Source organism: Montipora foliosa, chromosome 1 (genome assembly GCF_036669935.1).
Source record: "Montipora foliosa isolate CH-2021 chromosome 1, ASM3666993v2, whole genome shotgun sequence".
Lineage (NCBI taxonomy): Eukaryota > Metazoa > Cnidaria > Anthozoa > Scleractinia > Acroporidae > Montipora > Montipora foliosa.
The window spans coordinates 65,089,840-65,107,339 of record NC_090869.1 but is presented as its reverse complement, the minus strand read 5'-3'; the positions used below and the strand labels follow the sequence as shown (position 1 = coordinate 65,107,339).

The 17,500-nt window shown below is 39.8% G+C and overlaps 1 protein-coding gene across 1 annotated transcript in view; it reads left to right on the top strand.

Annotated features, from left to right (window-relative positions):
• Window positions 1-14,844, top strand: part of LOC138005085 (transmembrane protein 199-like) — a 15,701-nt gene extending 857 nt beyond the window's left edge. The window contains exons 2-7 of the mRNA XM_068851374.1: window positions 1,313-1,543; window positions 3,455-3,534; window positions 6,231-6,320; window positions 8,435-8,471; window positions 9,729-9,841; window positions 12,927-14,844. Of these exons, the coding sequence (XP_068707475.1) occupies window positions 1,313-1,543; window positions 3,455-3,534; window positions 6,231-6,320; window positions 8,435-8,471; window positions 9,729-9,841; window positions 12,927-13,004 (629 nt within the window). The 3' untranslated portion in view covers window positions 13,005-14,844. The remainder of the gene's footprint in view (window positions 1-1,312; window positions 1,544-3,454; window positions 3,535-6,230; window positions 6,321-8,434; window positions 8,472-9,728; window positions 9,842-12,926) is intronic.
• The last annotated feature ends 2,656 nt before the right edge of the window (window positions 14,845-17,500 follow it).

Here is a 17,500-nt window from a genome sequence, read left to right as displayed (position 1 = left end):
GAAATAGCCAAGTTTTTCGTTTTATGAAGAACGTCAGCACTTGAGGATGAATTTTCATTTTCTCTCCTAAAATGGAGTGCCGTTCCGACTGGTGTCATTTTGAGGAATCACTACACCCTTGTCATATTAAAAACGTTGAAATAGTCACGAAGCGATTAAAATAACGCAAATTTATATTTTGAGATGGCGTTCTCGTTGCCGTCGCCGTTGTCGTTGCTTAAGCTCCCTACTTAAGCAACGACGACGGCGACGGCAACGAGATTGTCATCTCAAAATATAAATTCGCTTTATCGTAATCAATTCGTGACTATTTTTACCTTTTTAATATGACAAGGGTGTGGTAGTTCCTCAAAAATGACATTGGTCGGAACGGCGCTTTATTTAAGGGACAAAATGAAACTTTATCGTCAAGTGCTGACCGTTCTTCTTAAAACCTCAAATTTGGCTATTTCGCGTTGTTGTTTTGATGACGACGGCAAAGAAATGGACAAAAGTGAAAAACGCACGTGCAGAGCGTGCAAAGCTGTTGTTTTTGCCTACTAAATATTTAAATTTGTGACGTTCTCGTTGCCGTCGCCGTTGTCGTTGCTTAAGTTCCCTTTTATAACGACAACGGCGACGGCAACGAGAACGTCACAAATTTGCATATTTAGTGGGCAAAAACAATAGCTCTGCACGCTCTGCTCGAGCGTTTTTCATTTTTGTCCTTTTTTTTTTTGTCCGTCGTCAGCAAAAAGACAACATGAAATAGCAAAATTTGAGGTTTTAAGGAGGACGTCAACACTTGGAAATATATTTTTTTTATTTTCTCCCCTGAATTAAGCGTGACTCATATCGGTTTCATTCTTGACGGAATGCCACACCATTGTCGTGTTAAAAAGCGTGAAAGAGTCTCGAAGTGATTACAATAACGGGTATTCATGTTTTGAGATGACGGTCTCATTGCCGTTCCTGTCGTCGTTGCTAAAGCTCCGTAGTTTTAACGTGAAATGACCAAATTTGAGGTTTTAGCGAAACGTCAGCGCTTGAGGAATAATTTTCATTTTCTCCCCAATTTGAGTGCCGTTCATACTTGTTTCGTTCTTGAGGGTTTACCACACTTTTGTCGCGTTAAAATGCTTGGAATAGTCGCAAAGCGATTACAATGACGCGAAGTCACATTTAACGACGACGTTCTCGTTGCCGTTGGGGTCGTCTTTGATAAAGCTCCCGAAAGCCCCCTCTGTTTGTTCTTCCGGGATTCCGATTTAAAGGACAGCGGTTGTCGACAAAAAAAGTACGTCGCTTGTGTAACAGTACTTTTGTATAGCAGCAAACAAAATGGCGGTGGATATCACACTAACAGAAAACATTCGAAATGCCATAATAGAAGCCATAAGAAGAAATTACCTTCCCCGTGATCTCGAAAACCAATTATCAAAGTACAGTGAAGATCGTCTAAGTAGAAATGAATCAGATTCCAGGGAGACCAGAGTTCCAATCATTCCGTTCAAGTTGGTGAAGCAACTTTGGGAATATCAACAACTGGCAACGACAGGCCAAGGTACATGTACAATATGATTTTTTTTGTAAAAATAGCATTATAGTGGGAATTCTATGATAGCTAAAGATCAGTCAAAATACAAATAAGCCATTTTACATCAGTTGTTTGCTCAGTGACCTAGCCAATGAATGACTGCGAGGCTGTCGGTGACCTTGTATTGATATAGACCTCACTGCCTTCATCGCGTAAATTTGTGTTGTTGTAATTCTAATTAGTCTACATTAGTATTACAAAAAGCACAAAGGTTTGTATCAAAACAGGATCACCGGCAACCTCACTTCCATTCTTAGGCTAGGTAACTGACAGCTACATCTGTAAAATTGTCTATTAGCTTATTGCAGCAAAAATTATCATTATAGGCAGACCGAAACTTTTTTCTTCAAGTGTGGTTCGTTGAATTTACCCCATGGGAAATTTATTGTGTTGGCAGCAATCAGAGAATTCCCAACACACATTTGGCAGACAGTGCTTTTACACTGCTGTCAATCACATTAAATGTGATTGACAGCAGTGTAAAAGCACTGTGACAGTTAGTGGACCATTAAAAACAGAATGCAACATAAGTTTTGGCGGCTGTCTTTCGTAAACACTGTAGTCTCCGATCTTGACATTCACCATGTTTTTTTTTTTGCCTCCCTTCTATCATATTATTTGTGAGGACAGTTGATGGAACATTGAAACAAAAACTAACGAATTGAACTTAAGAGCCTTTTGACAATGAGTTCAACACACAATACGCCTTTTGCAGCTAGAGGTCAGTGACATGCCTGGAGAGCAAGAGAGCAGAGAGCAAGGTCTCCAGCAATCAAAAGTGATCAAAAGGTCTTACATGTACTTGTGATACTGTGTTTCGACAAAAAATACAAAGTATTAAGGGCCCACTGACATATTTTTGGGGGTGCGTTGCTAAGGATGTAATGGTTAAGTAATTGGAGAGAAATTGGCATTATTTTGGTCAGTTTCCAACTTTTGTAAGCCAATGACCCTAAATATGACGTCATCATACCACGCCCATGGTCACGTGACCGATAAAAGAAAACTCTAAATTTGTCCCTGTGCTACGCAATTTGGGTGTTTAATTGATGGTTTGATAATTTGTATTCGTTTTTGCATCCAGCCAAGCATGGTTTTCTTTTTATATTGAAAAATGTTCTTTTTAAAGACATAAACGATACTGAAATACCCATAACTTTTTCAAAAAAGATGATTTTAAAAAATCAATGCTTAGCTATATTCTGTTTTTGGGGGTGAAACGTGCCATGTAAAAAATAATTAATTCAATTTAAAACCGCTGGAAATTTAGCTTTTTTCCCAAACCGGAAGTCGGTTCGTTTATGCATGCGCATTTGATCTGAAAATGAGCACGAGGAAGGGCGAGGAAAAACCTTCGATGGAAACAACAGTTTGTGCGGTGACTTTTGCTTGTGAGTGGGTTTTCTTGTCAGCTCATGATATGATGACGTCAGTTACTGGAAGTAACATTTCACTTCCTTCGCAACACGTGAAAAATCAGTCGGTGGGCCCTTAAGGGAATTCACGTTTTACATTCTAGTCTGCGGTAAATTAGCCGGAAATCTGCTCCAATCAAGGATTAAAAACGTAAGTCTGAATGCTTTGGACAAGCCTTTTAAAAGCTTCATACAGTATTCTTTTAATTAGTATTCTTTGTTGAAAGGCAGACAACCTTTTGAACTTTTAATCACTTTTGTTTGCTGGAGAGCTTGCTCACCTGTATGGTGCTGCCATGTGGTATCCAGGCACATGACCTCTAGCTGCAAAAAGCCTATAGATAATGCAAAAAAATATATATAATTATAAGCAGGGAATTGTTCTAGAAATACTGTGGTTGACTTAAGATCAAGGTGGAAAAAATGAAAATTAATTTGATTCCTTTTGAATCAATGTTTTCAGATTTTAGTTCCAAGCAGTATTTACATGAACTCCTAGCAGGAAGTGAAATCTATGTGGAGCCTTTGAGATTGCCAGAAAAGGTATAAGTACTGTTAGTCTGAAACTTCAGCCATCTCCTCCCTAACCCTAGGGGGCATTTGGTTAGGGAGGAGACGGCTGAAATTTCAGACTGAAGTACTTTCATCTAGATAGTATACACATTTCTACCCTCTGGCTTTATTTGTAACTAGCAACCACAGGTACACATTTTCATTAGAAGCCGGCAACCGGCGAATTCCGCCAGCTTCTCCATAAGTTATTACCACCTACTTTTTTGAGAAGCTTGAATTACACGATTCCCACTTGGTCGCTTTGATCCATTTTAATTTATTTTAATTCGATAAAACAACTAGAAATTATATCAAGAAACCTTTTGCTGTACGATGTATGTTCTGCTCTTCTTTGGACGTTGGATATTCCTAGTTATTTGCCCTCAACTTTGCCACTAGCCAACGTGATCTTTGTAGTCTGCCATGTTGGATGAATAGAAGAGATACACTGGTGCCAAATGTTGCCTCAATCAAATTTAATTTGCAATGTTCGTATTACAAAACTGGAAGTTTTAATTAGTAACCAGATATTGTGAATTCATGTTAATTATCCTGTGAGGGATGTTGGGATTAGACTTTCTTCACCTTATGTCAATCTGCCCGATGTTTTGAAAGTGCATTAAAATTTGTTTGTTATTGTTACAGGCATCCAGAGTCTTTGTCTAAATGACACTTTCACTACGAGACAACTGAAAAAGTCACAGAAAAAAAATCGCAAGAAATTGAATGAATTGAATTTCTTGTGATTTTTTTTCTGCGATTTTTTCACCTGTCGCGTTTCCAGTTCGAGGGTGGCTGCACTTGCGATTTTCACTGTGCGCTGGCGACGCGAGAAATTTTGAAAAAATTGCATCACCAGAGCGAGCAAAAAATTGCTAGACTAAGTGTAGCCATGGCTTAAGCAAATTGTATGTTATAGGTAACTGAAAGATTCAGGGTGCATAGCTTCAATTGGATTCGAACACAATGACCTCTGTGATACTGGTGCAATTCTTGGTTTGAATCTTGTTGAAGCCACTCGGGTCTTTCAGGTTGCTATAAGTCTTTTAAGAGAGGTTGCAATAGAGGTTTTGGCAATAGAGGTTTTGCACGGCAGCCATATTACATGGCAGGAACAATGAAAATGTTTGAATTGGAAAGAACATTTGTTCGCATCGGAAAAAGAACCTAACAGTTCCTGCCATGCAACATGGCTGCCATGCAAAACCTCTATTGCTTAAATTGACCTAATATGTGTCAGGGTCTCTTCTTCCTTTTATCTATAACGGGCAGTGCAAATAATATTTTATACCTTTAATTCATTCACCCATTCCTTTCACAGGAACACATGAGCCCAACAAATTGACCTGCTCCCAACTTTAATACTGTAGTTTTTAGATTATAAGGCGTATTATTTTTGCTCAAAGAAATTATTGATGTACAGTGTATTTGTTGGCCCCAAATGTGACCTCAACTCCAGGTGCGTTTGTATCTTCTTGCAACAAACCTCATGCAGGGATGGCTCTTCGATCCATCTTGTATGTTAAACTCATCCCACCCTTCCCCTTACTGTGATTCCAAAATGGTGGCCTCACACCAATTACGTACGAACAGAAACAGGAATGGCTCTGACCAGCAGTCTCTGTGAAAACATTGGTTTGGTTAGCAAATATCTACCAGGTGGTGATGATTACTACAAATTATACCAGAAACCCATAAGGGTTGAAACGTGTAACGGCCCCTTGTCTGCTGGGAAACAAGCTTCTGAATATTCAATTTACTATTATAAAGTACCATATTTGGAACAACAAGTCAGCGAGGGGAAGCAATCAGTTCGTGCTGAATATTCGGAAGCTGTGAACGCGCGACTTACACGTTTCAACCCATATGGGTTTCTGATTATACATAATGGAACTTATACTGCATAACAGTCATGTATGCAGCACATAAACATGCGACAAAATTAATTAACAATTATTCCATAAGCGCGCGTTGGAAATGAGATGGTAAATAGCCAACGAGGCGCGTAGCGCCGAGTTGGCTATAACCAGTCTCATATCCAACAAGCGCGAATGGAATAATTGTTTTATTAAATTCCTTCAACTCCAAAAATTTGGAAGTACGAAATACGAGCGGAAAAAGCGAGCAAATCCGAGCGAAATCGAAAAAAAACTTTATGAGAACTGATGCGATGTTGTGTAATACCTTGTTGTCAGACAGACTCAGGCTCATCACAAAAACATTTCTTGCCTTTTCGCGTACTTCTAAACGTCGGAATTGATCCAAACTTTCCACAAAAAAAGTCTTTTTTCTCCTTTTTGGCTTTGTTCAAAGAGTAATTTCGCAATTCGGCGAAAACACTTAGTTTAGCAACGCTTAACACAATCATTTACCATATAAGGTCAAACCAAGGTATATGAGCTGATAACCGAGATTGAGTGAACCAATCAGAGCACGCGAAATGCATTATCCAAGGTTGAGAATTTAATAATTCTTTATAAACCATGCCATCACCTGCAAAGACAGACTGAGTGTAGCTGTATATGTGATGTTGAAATCTGTAAGAAACCTTATGAAGTTCCTTGTCCTCTGAAATTATTAGCACTAATTTTAACGTGACAACGTGATGGCTTAATACTGTTGTTACAGTATAATGAAGAAAGTCTTTTCACGTCGATTTTAGGGCAATTGATGGTTTTTTTTTACAGAGTGCTGAACTAATAGCCCGTCTGAATAAGCTGAAGGCAGAACAAGAGAAGGCTGAGTACAACAGAATGGTAACAAATGTAGACAGAAAGGTAAAAGTAATAAATTTAGATTGTTAATGTTGTATTGACGTTTCACATGCACAGGGTCACATTGCTGGAAAAAGTACAGGGAGTTTTATTATTTTAGGCCACATAGAAGGTTGAACTACATATGCCTTTTAATAGTGGACAGCTTAAATTAACTCACTTGGAAATTACATGTAGATGTACATCCAATCACGGGTTAGACTTTGTAGCAACGATTTAGTTCATACCATACATCAAACTGTTAGATTTGCCTTGAAATTGATTTTATCTAAACTAGCTTTAACTTCAAATTGTTTGGAGCAGCAGAGCCGTAATATTTGACCTAAAAATGTCAGCAATTAAACTGCACCACGAAAAAACAATGGACCAATTTTCCACCCCTTTAGGGAAAGTCCCTACATGGTTTCATCATTTTAATTCTACATACAGTACATGTCTGTTTTGCTATTGAACCTGGTAAACATATTATGGAAACTGGTGTTTTTGCTCTTGAGGTACTTCAGTCTTTGCTTCTTTGTTTATGACCCTGCAGGTTAATCCAATAAGAGCCAGCCCCCGGGGAAGGGTGGGTACGCCCTTATAAGGGCTTAATGGGGACGTGCGGCCAGCCAGGGTATGTTTTTCGGGATTTTTGTCTTGAACAGGGTATCGAATTTATCATTTTTTGTCTTTAACTGGGTTAAATGTCTTAAACAGGGTATCAAAAATCGGAATTCTGTCTTAAAATGGGTAGGGAAATCAGCGATATTTGTCTTAAACAGGGTCAGGGTATGAGGGGCCGCGCCGCACCTCCCCAACCAGGGATACATTGAGTACCCCCCCTCCCCCCACAACAACTGCCCAATTTTCATATACGACACAAAGAGTGCCTTTAATTCTAAGCATTTGCTGCTAATATTTCCAGTTTAAAGGTTACTAAGGGTTAGGGTAAACGAGCTAAATTTTTCTTCTCTTATGACTTGGAGTTGAGAGGAGACTAACCCTTTGTGATATAAACTTTCAATATTGTTTACTGGTGGAGACCCTAGGACAACCCCAGTTGACGAGTATTAAAAATCGGCTGGCGTCTAGACAGAGTAGGAGTCTTTCCTAGGAGTCAGTGGGTTAATAGACACAAGTAATGTCGAAGCTTGGAGCTACATGAGCAAGGAGACACTTCATGATGTTTATAGAACGTAAACAAAAATGCAAAACGTTTCATTGGCTTATCGAACAAAAACAAACGAGCGCCAATTTTCATTGGCTTAGCGAACGCGGATGGAAGCAACGTCATCTCTCCATGGAGCTTTATGGAAAGCGATCGGCATTTCGCTTTGAAGTCATTTAAAATGCAGTTATGTGATTGAGCAATCGAACTGTTTACTGCCCATATTAGGAATTTCCTTTGCTGGAATAAAGAGAAGCTTTGTTTCAATCTTGCCAAACATTGGTCCGTGAAAACAAACTGCGAACACGTTTTCAAGGTCATATGAAAGTCGCGCTATCAAAATCGTTGTGCATCTGATCTATTGCATGCATTTCTGACATATCTAGAGCCTGAAGCCAGTGGAACTCGTTGGCTGTTTTACTTGAAATTTCTCTTTATGCCAAATTTTACAAATAGCATGGAAAACATGCATTACAGAACACAAACAAATCTCACTAACTTTAGAACAATTAATAATCTTCCAATGAAGGAAATGATATATGAAGTGAATCGTATATTGAACTGCGGATGTGACATTCAAGTGAAGCTATGATCCTCACATTTCGTTCATTGATGCATTCATCACGGTAACACTTGAATCCACAAATGACCAGCTCTCAACGTCAGTGGCTTCATAGTTCAGTTGGTTAGAGCGTCGCACCGGTATCGCGGGGTCACAGGTTCAAACCCATTGAAGTTCTTAAGTTTTTCAGGCTTCTCTACGCAGTTACTAAAATTGTCTTCATAACTGCGAGGATCATAGCTTCACTTGATCACTTAACTATCTTCCAGTGCGCTGAAGAAAAATCCTTGAAGTTACAGTTTTTCTCTCCAACTCCTGGTGACCCCCATCCTGTCAAATGATCCCAGAAATGAGAAACTTTTGCAATTTTTGCAGGGCTGTTATTAAACGTTATATTTTTTGTTCTAGAGGAATCAAAGAGATGAATTGCAACTAGGACAAGAAAGTAAGGGTTCGCGGGGAGCCTGTTAATTGTTTAAGCTGAAACAAGAGCAAAGCCTGGAAAAGGCTTGGTTGGGATTTGAACCCATGCTATACCCGTGCAATGCTTATTGACAAACACAGTTGAACACAAAGAAGGATTACGTTTTTGCAAACGTTGGCCGTGTAGCACTTATATTTGAACATACTTAACTGATTAGAGCACGGTGTAATATGAAGTGCTAAGTTTCTACTCCATATGAACCATGTGAGCGTTAGCCCTACTGGTGGAAATGGGCCCACACAAGGACAGAGAAAAATTCTGAGCAGGGTGGGAATTGAACCCACGACCTTCGGGTTAGATCACCGCTGCTCTACCGACTGAGCTACAAGGTCAGACGGAAGCAGGCCGTGGGAACTTCATAAAGTCACGGACGGAAGCAGGCCGTGGGAACTTCATAAAGTCACGGCAATGAAAATGTACAAGTACAAGGAAAGATTACGTTTTTGCAAACGTTGGCCGTGTAGCACTTATATTTGAACAAACTTTACTGATTCCATCAGTAGGCCACTTATATTTGAACAGACTTAACTCCGGCTTAAAATGAATGGAATTGAAAAAGTTACGATTTTGGGTCTTCAATCAAGTTTGTCTCTTTTACCATAAAATTATATTCGTAAAATTAATGGACGGTTTATTCGCATAGCAACATTGACTTAGAGCTAGCAAGTTAGATTGTAGAGTTTTAAAGAGAAAACTTCTCATCTTTTTTTGGGAAAAAAAATATTGCATGTAGTATTCTCTCAGATAATACGACTGCTATGATTTGCTAAAAATTACAGGAAATAACCTTTTCAGTCAAGTAAGTCTAAAGTATTTTCAAAGAAAGTGTTTGTATCCGAAATAAATCAGTTTTAGAATCGCCTATTTTTGTTTTCAAATTTCACGGGTGCCGCCATCTTGAATAACTGCGACGTGTTATGGTTGCCCTATTGTTATTAGACAAAAGCTCTTTGTGTTAGAACAATAGGGCAACCGTAACACGTCACAATTATTAAAAATGGCTGCGCCCACGAAATTTGAAAGTAGAAATAAGCGATTTTAAAATTCACTCTTCTTGATATAAACACTGTTTAACAAACAAATTTCGAACAAATTTGTTTGTAAACGTAATTTCCTTCGGTTTAAATTTATTCTGTAATAAGATTGGAGGTTCCCTTTAAGGTCGCATTTTTCAGGGCAGTGATCACTCTGACAAGCTTGAAAACACTTCTTTTTCAGTTCGCTCCGGCTCCAAGCAGTTGGCGTCCATAACTAACTTCATCTTGTCAATAGTGGCAACATTTGCTTTTGGTTACGTTGCCTCTCAGTTTGCTTTTCCTTCCGAAGCTATGGTAGGCATTATCCATATTCTTGGTTTGCATCCACGTGACACGGCGGCCATGTTGGATGGCAAGACAATACAATTTCTTTTCGAAGAATTTGCATAATAATAAAGTTTAGTTGCCAGGAGGTTATTGTTATTGCCATCCAACATGGCCGCCGTGACGTCAGATTCAAACCATCAATATATGGTTATTTTATTTCTTTATTTATTTGGTATCGCTTATTTCCCGGGCGCCGCCATCTTGAATAGCTGCCGTATTGTTCTGATAGAAAGACGTTTGTATAGAGCAGTTTTCAAATGACTATGGAGAGTTATTACTTGATTGCAATAGACCGTACCCTTTATGACGTAACGCCTCGCAATTCTTTTGTTGAGTGACTACTGAAACGTTGCATTCTGGTATTTATAGTAGTCACTCAACAAAAGAATTTAGGTGCTGTACGTCATAAGGGGGTAAGGCCTATAGCTACGCTTAGTGGTTGGTTTAAAATACTCGCGCCAGTTTATCAACCAAGGAAAACCAAAACCAATCGCGACTTGCACGTGCGATTTTTTCCGCGCTTTGGGCAAGTTTCTCGGAATTGCTACAAATTTTGATTGGATCATTCAGCTGTTTGCACCTGCTTTGGTTGGTCGAAGCAATTACTTTGGCATTTGTTTTACGACACTTCATTGAAAACCGCTCCCATAGCAATAGGGCTAACGCTCGCAAATCTTTCTTTCAGTGATTAATTTATCTTTATCAGCTCTTTAATAGCATGCGTAGCAGGCTGTTTGGTGAATTTTAGAATCTTCTTTCCTCCGGGGTTGACTTTCGAGTGATCGTTTGAATGTAAATGGCCACGCGAAAAGCAAGCAAAGGGAGATCGCGAGGGGGCGAGGAGAACGAGCAAGGAACCGCCTGCAATCAACCCCACAACATTTTCGAAACCTCCCATTTCCAACCATGTGTGACGAGCACGGGCTGGATGTCAACTCCTAACCAATCATAGCGCGCCTTGTGTAGACATTGGCGGTAATATGTTTAATACGCTTGGCAAAAAATTTACAATATCGAACTGAGATTTCAACTTACCTTTAACGTTTCCCTGTCCATGTTTCTACAGTGTGCGATTCGTTGACAATCACATATACAGCCGACAACTTTTGTGGAAGTTATTATAGAATGTCATTTCAACACGATGAGAAACGCCTTGTCCATACAGTGCATCTTCTGCCGATGCGAAAACTAGCTGGCAACCGCCAACGAGAGGTCGGCGTGAGCCTTCATCCTCTCAGCTTCTTTAATTTAATCTGGTCACCAATGATACTTCTCAAATTAAAGGGGCTAGGTCACGCTATTTTAGGTAATTTTGTTTAATTTTGTTAATTATGAGCTCTAAACGTCAAATTGGCAATGCAAGAGTCTTTCATTTGCAAAATCACGGCCACGTAACAACTAAGAATGATTTTCCAGCTTTGTAAATGACATTTTGATATAGACTGATATAAATTTGAAAAAAGGTGGGCCGACGTTTTTCAAATTTACCCAAATTCAATCCATTTCATTCCTCTCCAGTTTTGTCCATCCATGTCCCTTCTTGGCTTCCCTGTGTTTTGTTAGAGTTCTTCTATAGTTTTGAACAGTTATTTTGATATTTTAGTTAATTCTATGACCATTCGATCAGTGCTGAAATTGCCTAAAATTGCGTGACCTAGCCACTTTAAGTTGTGATTACTAATGCAGAACACATTGCGCTGGCTAGAAAAAACTGAAATACGAAGCTTTTGCCAAATCCCTTGGGAAGGACAACCAAAATATCACCTCCGTTCAGTAGTGGTTTTACGTCTGTCTGCTCTTATTTAAGAGCATCAGAAAATCCAAGCTACCGCATGGATCTTTCCGAATTTTTTGAAACCAGATTGTCGGTTCTTTGCGCTATGTTTCGTCTTTACACTTTTATGAAAGGGAGTAATAAATTTCGACTGACAGGTGGATTTTTCTGACACGTAATCAGCCAATCAGGAACGATATTTTCTTTGTCCGTGGGCGAACAGAGGTTTCGAAAATGTTGAGGGGTTGATTGCAGGCAGTTTCTGACTTCTTCTCCTCGGCCCCTTCCCCCTCATATTCTTTCTTGACTTCGGTCCAGATTTTCCCGTGTTCAAAACGATCGCTCGAAGGTCAACCCCGGTGGAAAGAAGCGTCTAAAATTCGCCAAACCGCCTTCTACGCAGGCTAGCTCTTTAATAAAATCAGATCATGGTTTCCCATAAAAGAAATAGGGAAACCGTATTCCCCGTCCCATCAATTTGGCTGCGCCCAGGAAATGTGAAAATAGAACTATGTGAGTCTGAAATAGCCCACTTTCGATATATTAAAATTCAGTCCAAAACAAAAGGTATCACCTCGAGGCTGTGGGGAATAAACTCATACAAATTCTTATATTTATTCCTCAGAGCCTCGAGATGATGTCTTTTGTTTAGGACTGGATTTTAATATATCGAAATTGGTCTATTAATTTATTAAACTTAGCGCAAATGTCGTCTTTGTCAGACATCACAATATCATGGTTTTAGAACAAATTACTTAGGTTCACTTCTCCCTCGTGACCCTTTGGCAAAAAAAAATTATCACGTAACAACGAAAGCTGCCGATTATCTTTCTTATTGCAGACGGCATGCAAGTCGCGCTAAACAAAATTCATCACATTTCCAAGAGTTACCCGTCTTGTTATAACTACACAATAAGGAGTTATGCTAATTTCCTTGCCTTATCCTGGCTCAAGAGCCAGACGAGAATATGAGCGAAAGCATCCTCGGAGACCCAGGGGCAGTTAGTCGGGAAGGGAGGGGACAAGAAAATCACGGGCAAAATCGACACTAACTTAACCTTAAGTCAGTCACGATTTTTCTCGTGGTTTCTCGTCTCGTTTCGAGTGACCAGATACTTTTTTGTATGGCCAATGTGATAAATGAAACCATGAAATTAATTAGTAATTAAAGGAACTCAGATTAGTTAATCCTACGTCACTTAACCCAGAGACTGAACAAAATCATCTTTGACTCGTTATGACCATTGATAAATTGTCTTTCCTTTGTTTATGTTTCAGAGAGTTGTTATTGGTATCTTAATGGCTTTTATTGTGGCAATTGCAGAATTGTATTTCATGGCCAGAGTGGAGATTTAATTATAAGGGTATTTTGTACTTTTTTTGCAATGATTACTGATGTAAAGTAAATCATACAAACAAAGGTCGATCGGGGACCTTTGGGGGGGAACTTTGTTAAATAATTTTATGGGATATTTAGGCATTTGATGTCGCAATTCACTGAAACCAAATCCCTTTCAATGAACGGGTTGCTTCATGAATACTTCCTTAATTTCCCATTTTGCTATTCATGACTAACCACGCCTAGCAGCTTGTGTTATTAATTGATAGTTGTAAACACTTTGCATTTTTTGGTTACCATTCCAATGAGGTCTTAAAGGAGATCTTAACATAATGTTTACAATCAAAATTGTTCAAACTTTTCCCAATGGAATCGTTTGTATCCGAAATAAATGGATTTCAATAACGCTTGTTTTGGTTTTCAAATTTCCTGGGCGCCGCCATCTTGAATAATTGTGACGTGTTATGGTTGCTCTTTTGTATTTGCACAGAGCTTTTGTTTTAAAACAATAGGGCAACCATGACACGTCACAATTATTCAAGATGGCGGCGCGCGGGAAATTTGAAAACCAAAACAACCGTTTTTAAAATTTATTATTTCGGATACAAACGCCCTTATTAGAAAACGTTCGAACAATTTTGATTGTGAGCATTATGTTAACTATTTTAAAGATATGTTCCTGTTTTAGTGGAGGTTCCCTTTAAGAATAGTTTGGATTTGTCGCATCTTGAGATACAGTACGAATCAGACTCTTTTGTTCTCAGTTTTAGCGTGAGAAATTTTAGGACGCTCAGGATGAGATTCAGTAAAGAACGGCTTTACTTTGATAGAATGCAGTGATTTTCCCTAATAATTGGAAGAATGCTGAATACAAAAGGGGCTAAGAAATTACCATCTCATGATAATGCAGATGACCTGAGAAGGTAGTGGTAGTACGGCTCACTGAGCATATTGTACATTACGATTTGTATGAGGTGTTTCAGTCGGCCTGCAAAACAGGCCACAGTCATACCACCTTAACGCGCATCCATAACGATATTCTTTGCGCTATTGATAATGAGGAGTCGGTCATACTTGTGCTATTAGATTTATCATCCGCATTCGATATTGTTGAGCATCATATCTTGCTGGATATATTGAAACATCGCTATGAGATAACTGGCAAGGCTTTAGCTTGGTTGCGTTCTTACTTAATGAAAACGTTGCCGGTTCGTTCAGGTTATAAAATGGACGGTCACCAAGTCGGAAACTCCCATGTGGTGTTCCGCAAGGATCAGTGCTTGGCTCTAGTTTGTTCTTGATGCACACTACACCCCTTCTGACGACGAGCAAATCTATGTGTGTACCCGGAAAACTAGCCAATTCCAAATCGCGTTTTGAAATATGTGTTCAATATATCACTCAATGGATGACTACTAAGAAGTTAAAACTTAACAACGACAAAACTGAGGTCCATGTGTTCAATGCACGCTACCGCGCCCATCACCTGCTCTACTGAGATTCCATCCTTGCTGGATCAGATGTAATTAAGCCATTAGAGTCGGTGAAGAACATTGGTAGTGTTAGCAATGAAAAAACAAATAAACTGCATGTGTAAATCTGCATCTTATCACCTGCGCAACATTGCCAAGAGGACAAGGAAATTTATTTACTTCAAATATTATGGGATTCTAATACATGGTTTTATATCTTTTAAGTTAAATCATTGTAACCTACTCTCTCAGGCCTTAGCCAGAGTCAGATAAGCAAACTCCAATTTGTGTTAAATTCCGCTGCACGCTTCTTAACAGGCACACGTAATTACGAACGTATTACATGTACACCTGTATTAGGACCCGATTATATGGCGAGTTTCAGTATTATTATGGATACTTAAAAAAATGTATGTAAAATGTTTGTATTTACAAGGTGACGGCAATAAAGTGTTCTTAAATATTACATTATGGCTCCTTCTTGGATTTCAATGTCAATATCAATCTTCTTAAAGTCACAAAGGGCTTTCTTCAAGATTAGGCTAAGGCTTTCTTCAAGCTCTTGATCCTTTAAGGCAGATTAGACTAATCTGCCTTAGAGGATCAAGAGCTTGAAGAAAGCCGTTTGTGACTTTAAGAACATTGATATTGACATTGAAATCCAAGAAGGAGCCGTAATGTAATATTTAAGAACAGTTTTTTGCCGTCACCTTGTAAATACAAACATTTTACATAAAAGGCGAAAGATGTTCTTGCTCTTTTCCATGGAGGAGATTGTTTTGGCATAATCTTCTCCTTTCTTGATGGAGATCAGCTGCGCCAGTCTGCTATGGTATTGCCAGCATTCCTTTCCCATACCGCCTGTTTACGTGAAAATAACGGGTGTGAAAGTTCCTTGTTCAATGTCCAAAACCTTCCTCGAGTATAGGCGTTTCTTCTAGGTCCCTATACGAATCAGCAGTAGGGTGAACGTCAAAGAATGCTGATCGTTGGTTCTCCCAGAACCCGCGTGCATGGATATCTAATCTCGCATCTGGACTTCGTTTAGAACCCCTTCCTAGCTGTTGTCCCGAGATATCTTGAAGGACAGGCTCGATCTCAACATCGCTTCCCTTGTGCCCCTTGTGTGCTGGGAAACGAGCTTCTGAATATTCAATTTGCTAAGTACCATATTTGGAACAACAAGAGCGAGGGGTTTCCAAATATGGTACGTAGCACTGAAACATTCAACCAATCAGTTCGCACTGAATATTGGGAAGCTGTGAACACGCGTTACACGTTTCAACCCTTGTGGGTTTCTGACCATACTCAGGAATTCGGCTTCTAAATCTCTCAGCTCATTGTCACGTTGGGTAACGGACCTACCTCTCTTGCATATCATTGCGTGGTCTACTGTGAAAATGTCGCTGTTTACACAGGTGGAGGGGATATCATCAACCGGCCAATCATAACGTAGTTTGATTGCGTCACGGAACTCCCTCTTTTTTAGTATAGGTTGAAACCCATTTCACGAAGGGGGAGTACTGTCAGTCAAACTGATGACTCTTTCCGCGGCAAGGTCAAGTGCTCGCTGGATTTTTTGTGGGGCTACCTCTGATATGCTCTGCCGTGTCTTGGAGCGCCTTTGCTCTCTCGCTCTTCACTGCCTGTTGTAGTGGCTTTACAAGAGAGTCATCCGGTATCTGATAGGGCTGAGCTACGATCTGTTGGACCAGCGGGGTGGTAACTTTAACAGAGACAGGAACCCATGAATAGGAGCGAGCAACTCCCATATGTTCCTGTCACGGCGTTTTCACAGACCGCGAATGAGACTCCCGCAGGAGCCTGATAACCAACTTGACGTCATAGCGTCACCGAACCGTAACTGCCTTTGTTGTTTTGCGGCAAAGGTAGTCCAAAAATAGATTGGTCTGAAAAAATGCTGTGACATAGACTTAGTATGGGAGTTGCTCCATCCTACTCATGGGCTCCTGACAGAGGAGGATTGCTCGAAATTTGCTTCAAGACATGGGTTTGTCACCCCCCCCCCCCCCCCCCCAGCCCACCTAGACGGACTGGCAGTGCTACAATGTCCCTGTCTATCCGACTGCACCTGTGCTCTGTAATTCCAGGGATTCGACTATTCCATGTTACATGGCAAATTTCCGCCCGGAAATCCTCTTGAAATGAAAGTGGTGCTTACATGGAGAAAGTTTCAGCCCGGGCAAACGGGCTAAAGAAATCAATGTAATCGCTATCATTTTTCAGCCCGGGCTGAAAAAGCAACTTAAGCATGTTAACTCTTTTTCCACAGGGGATTGTGTTTTCGCATCTCAGTAAAATTTTCCCAAACAACTGTGCGTTCTGCGCCCGGGCTGAAATAGACCTAATCGGCTAACTCAATGCTGTACCCAATTCAGATCCTTTGGGAATTGAACGTTTTGTTTATTTCCATATCATTTAAATACGAATACAACATTATCATGCAAATACAACACTCAAAAAATATTAATCCCGGGAGATTTGAATTGGGTACAACATTAAGTTAGCCGATTAGGTCTATTGGGCATATGTAATCGCAACAAAGTTTCAGCCTGGGCTGAAATTCGCCATGTAATCAAGCGCTTATTGGCAGTTTGTGGCGCATTTTTATGCGGTCCAGTTTGTGGATGAGCCGTTTCCATAAACATGAACACACACAAGCGCATACCCAATGGTTGCGCTCGCATTGCATCACCGATGAATCCACTCTGGGAAAGGATTTTTCGGTTCCTTTGATGCACCATGATATAAGTGATATTGGATCAGTGATCCCTTTTTCGGATCATCCCAAAGGAACACACCCTAAGTTAAATTGCGTTCATAACTGCGAAGATCATAGCTTTACTTGATTTCATATCCGCAGTTCATATATGATTCATTTCATATACCATTTCATCATTAAGTTATTTTGTTCAGTGATCCCCTAAGGATTCAAAACACCAGAGAGTTGACACTAGAGTAGTGTCAACACTAGTGTTACACTGTGTTTCTCTCAAATGTGACCTAAACCAATTTGTGTA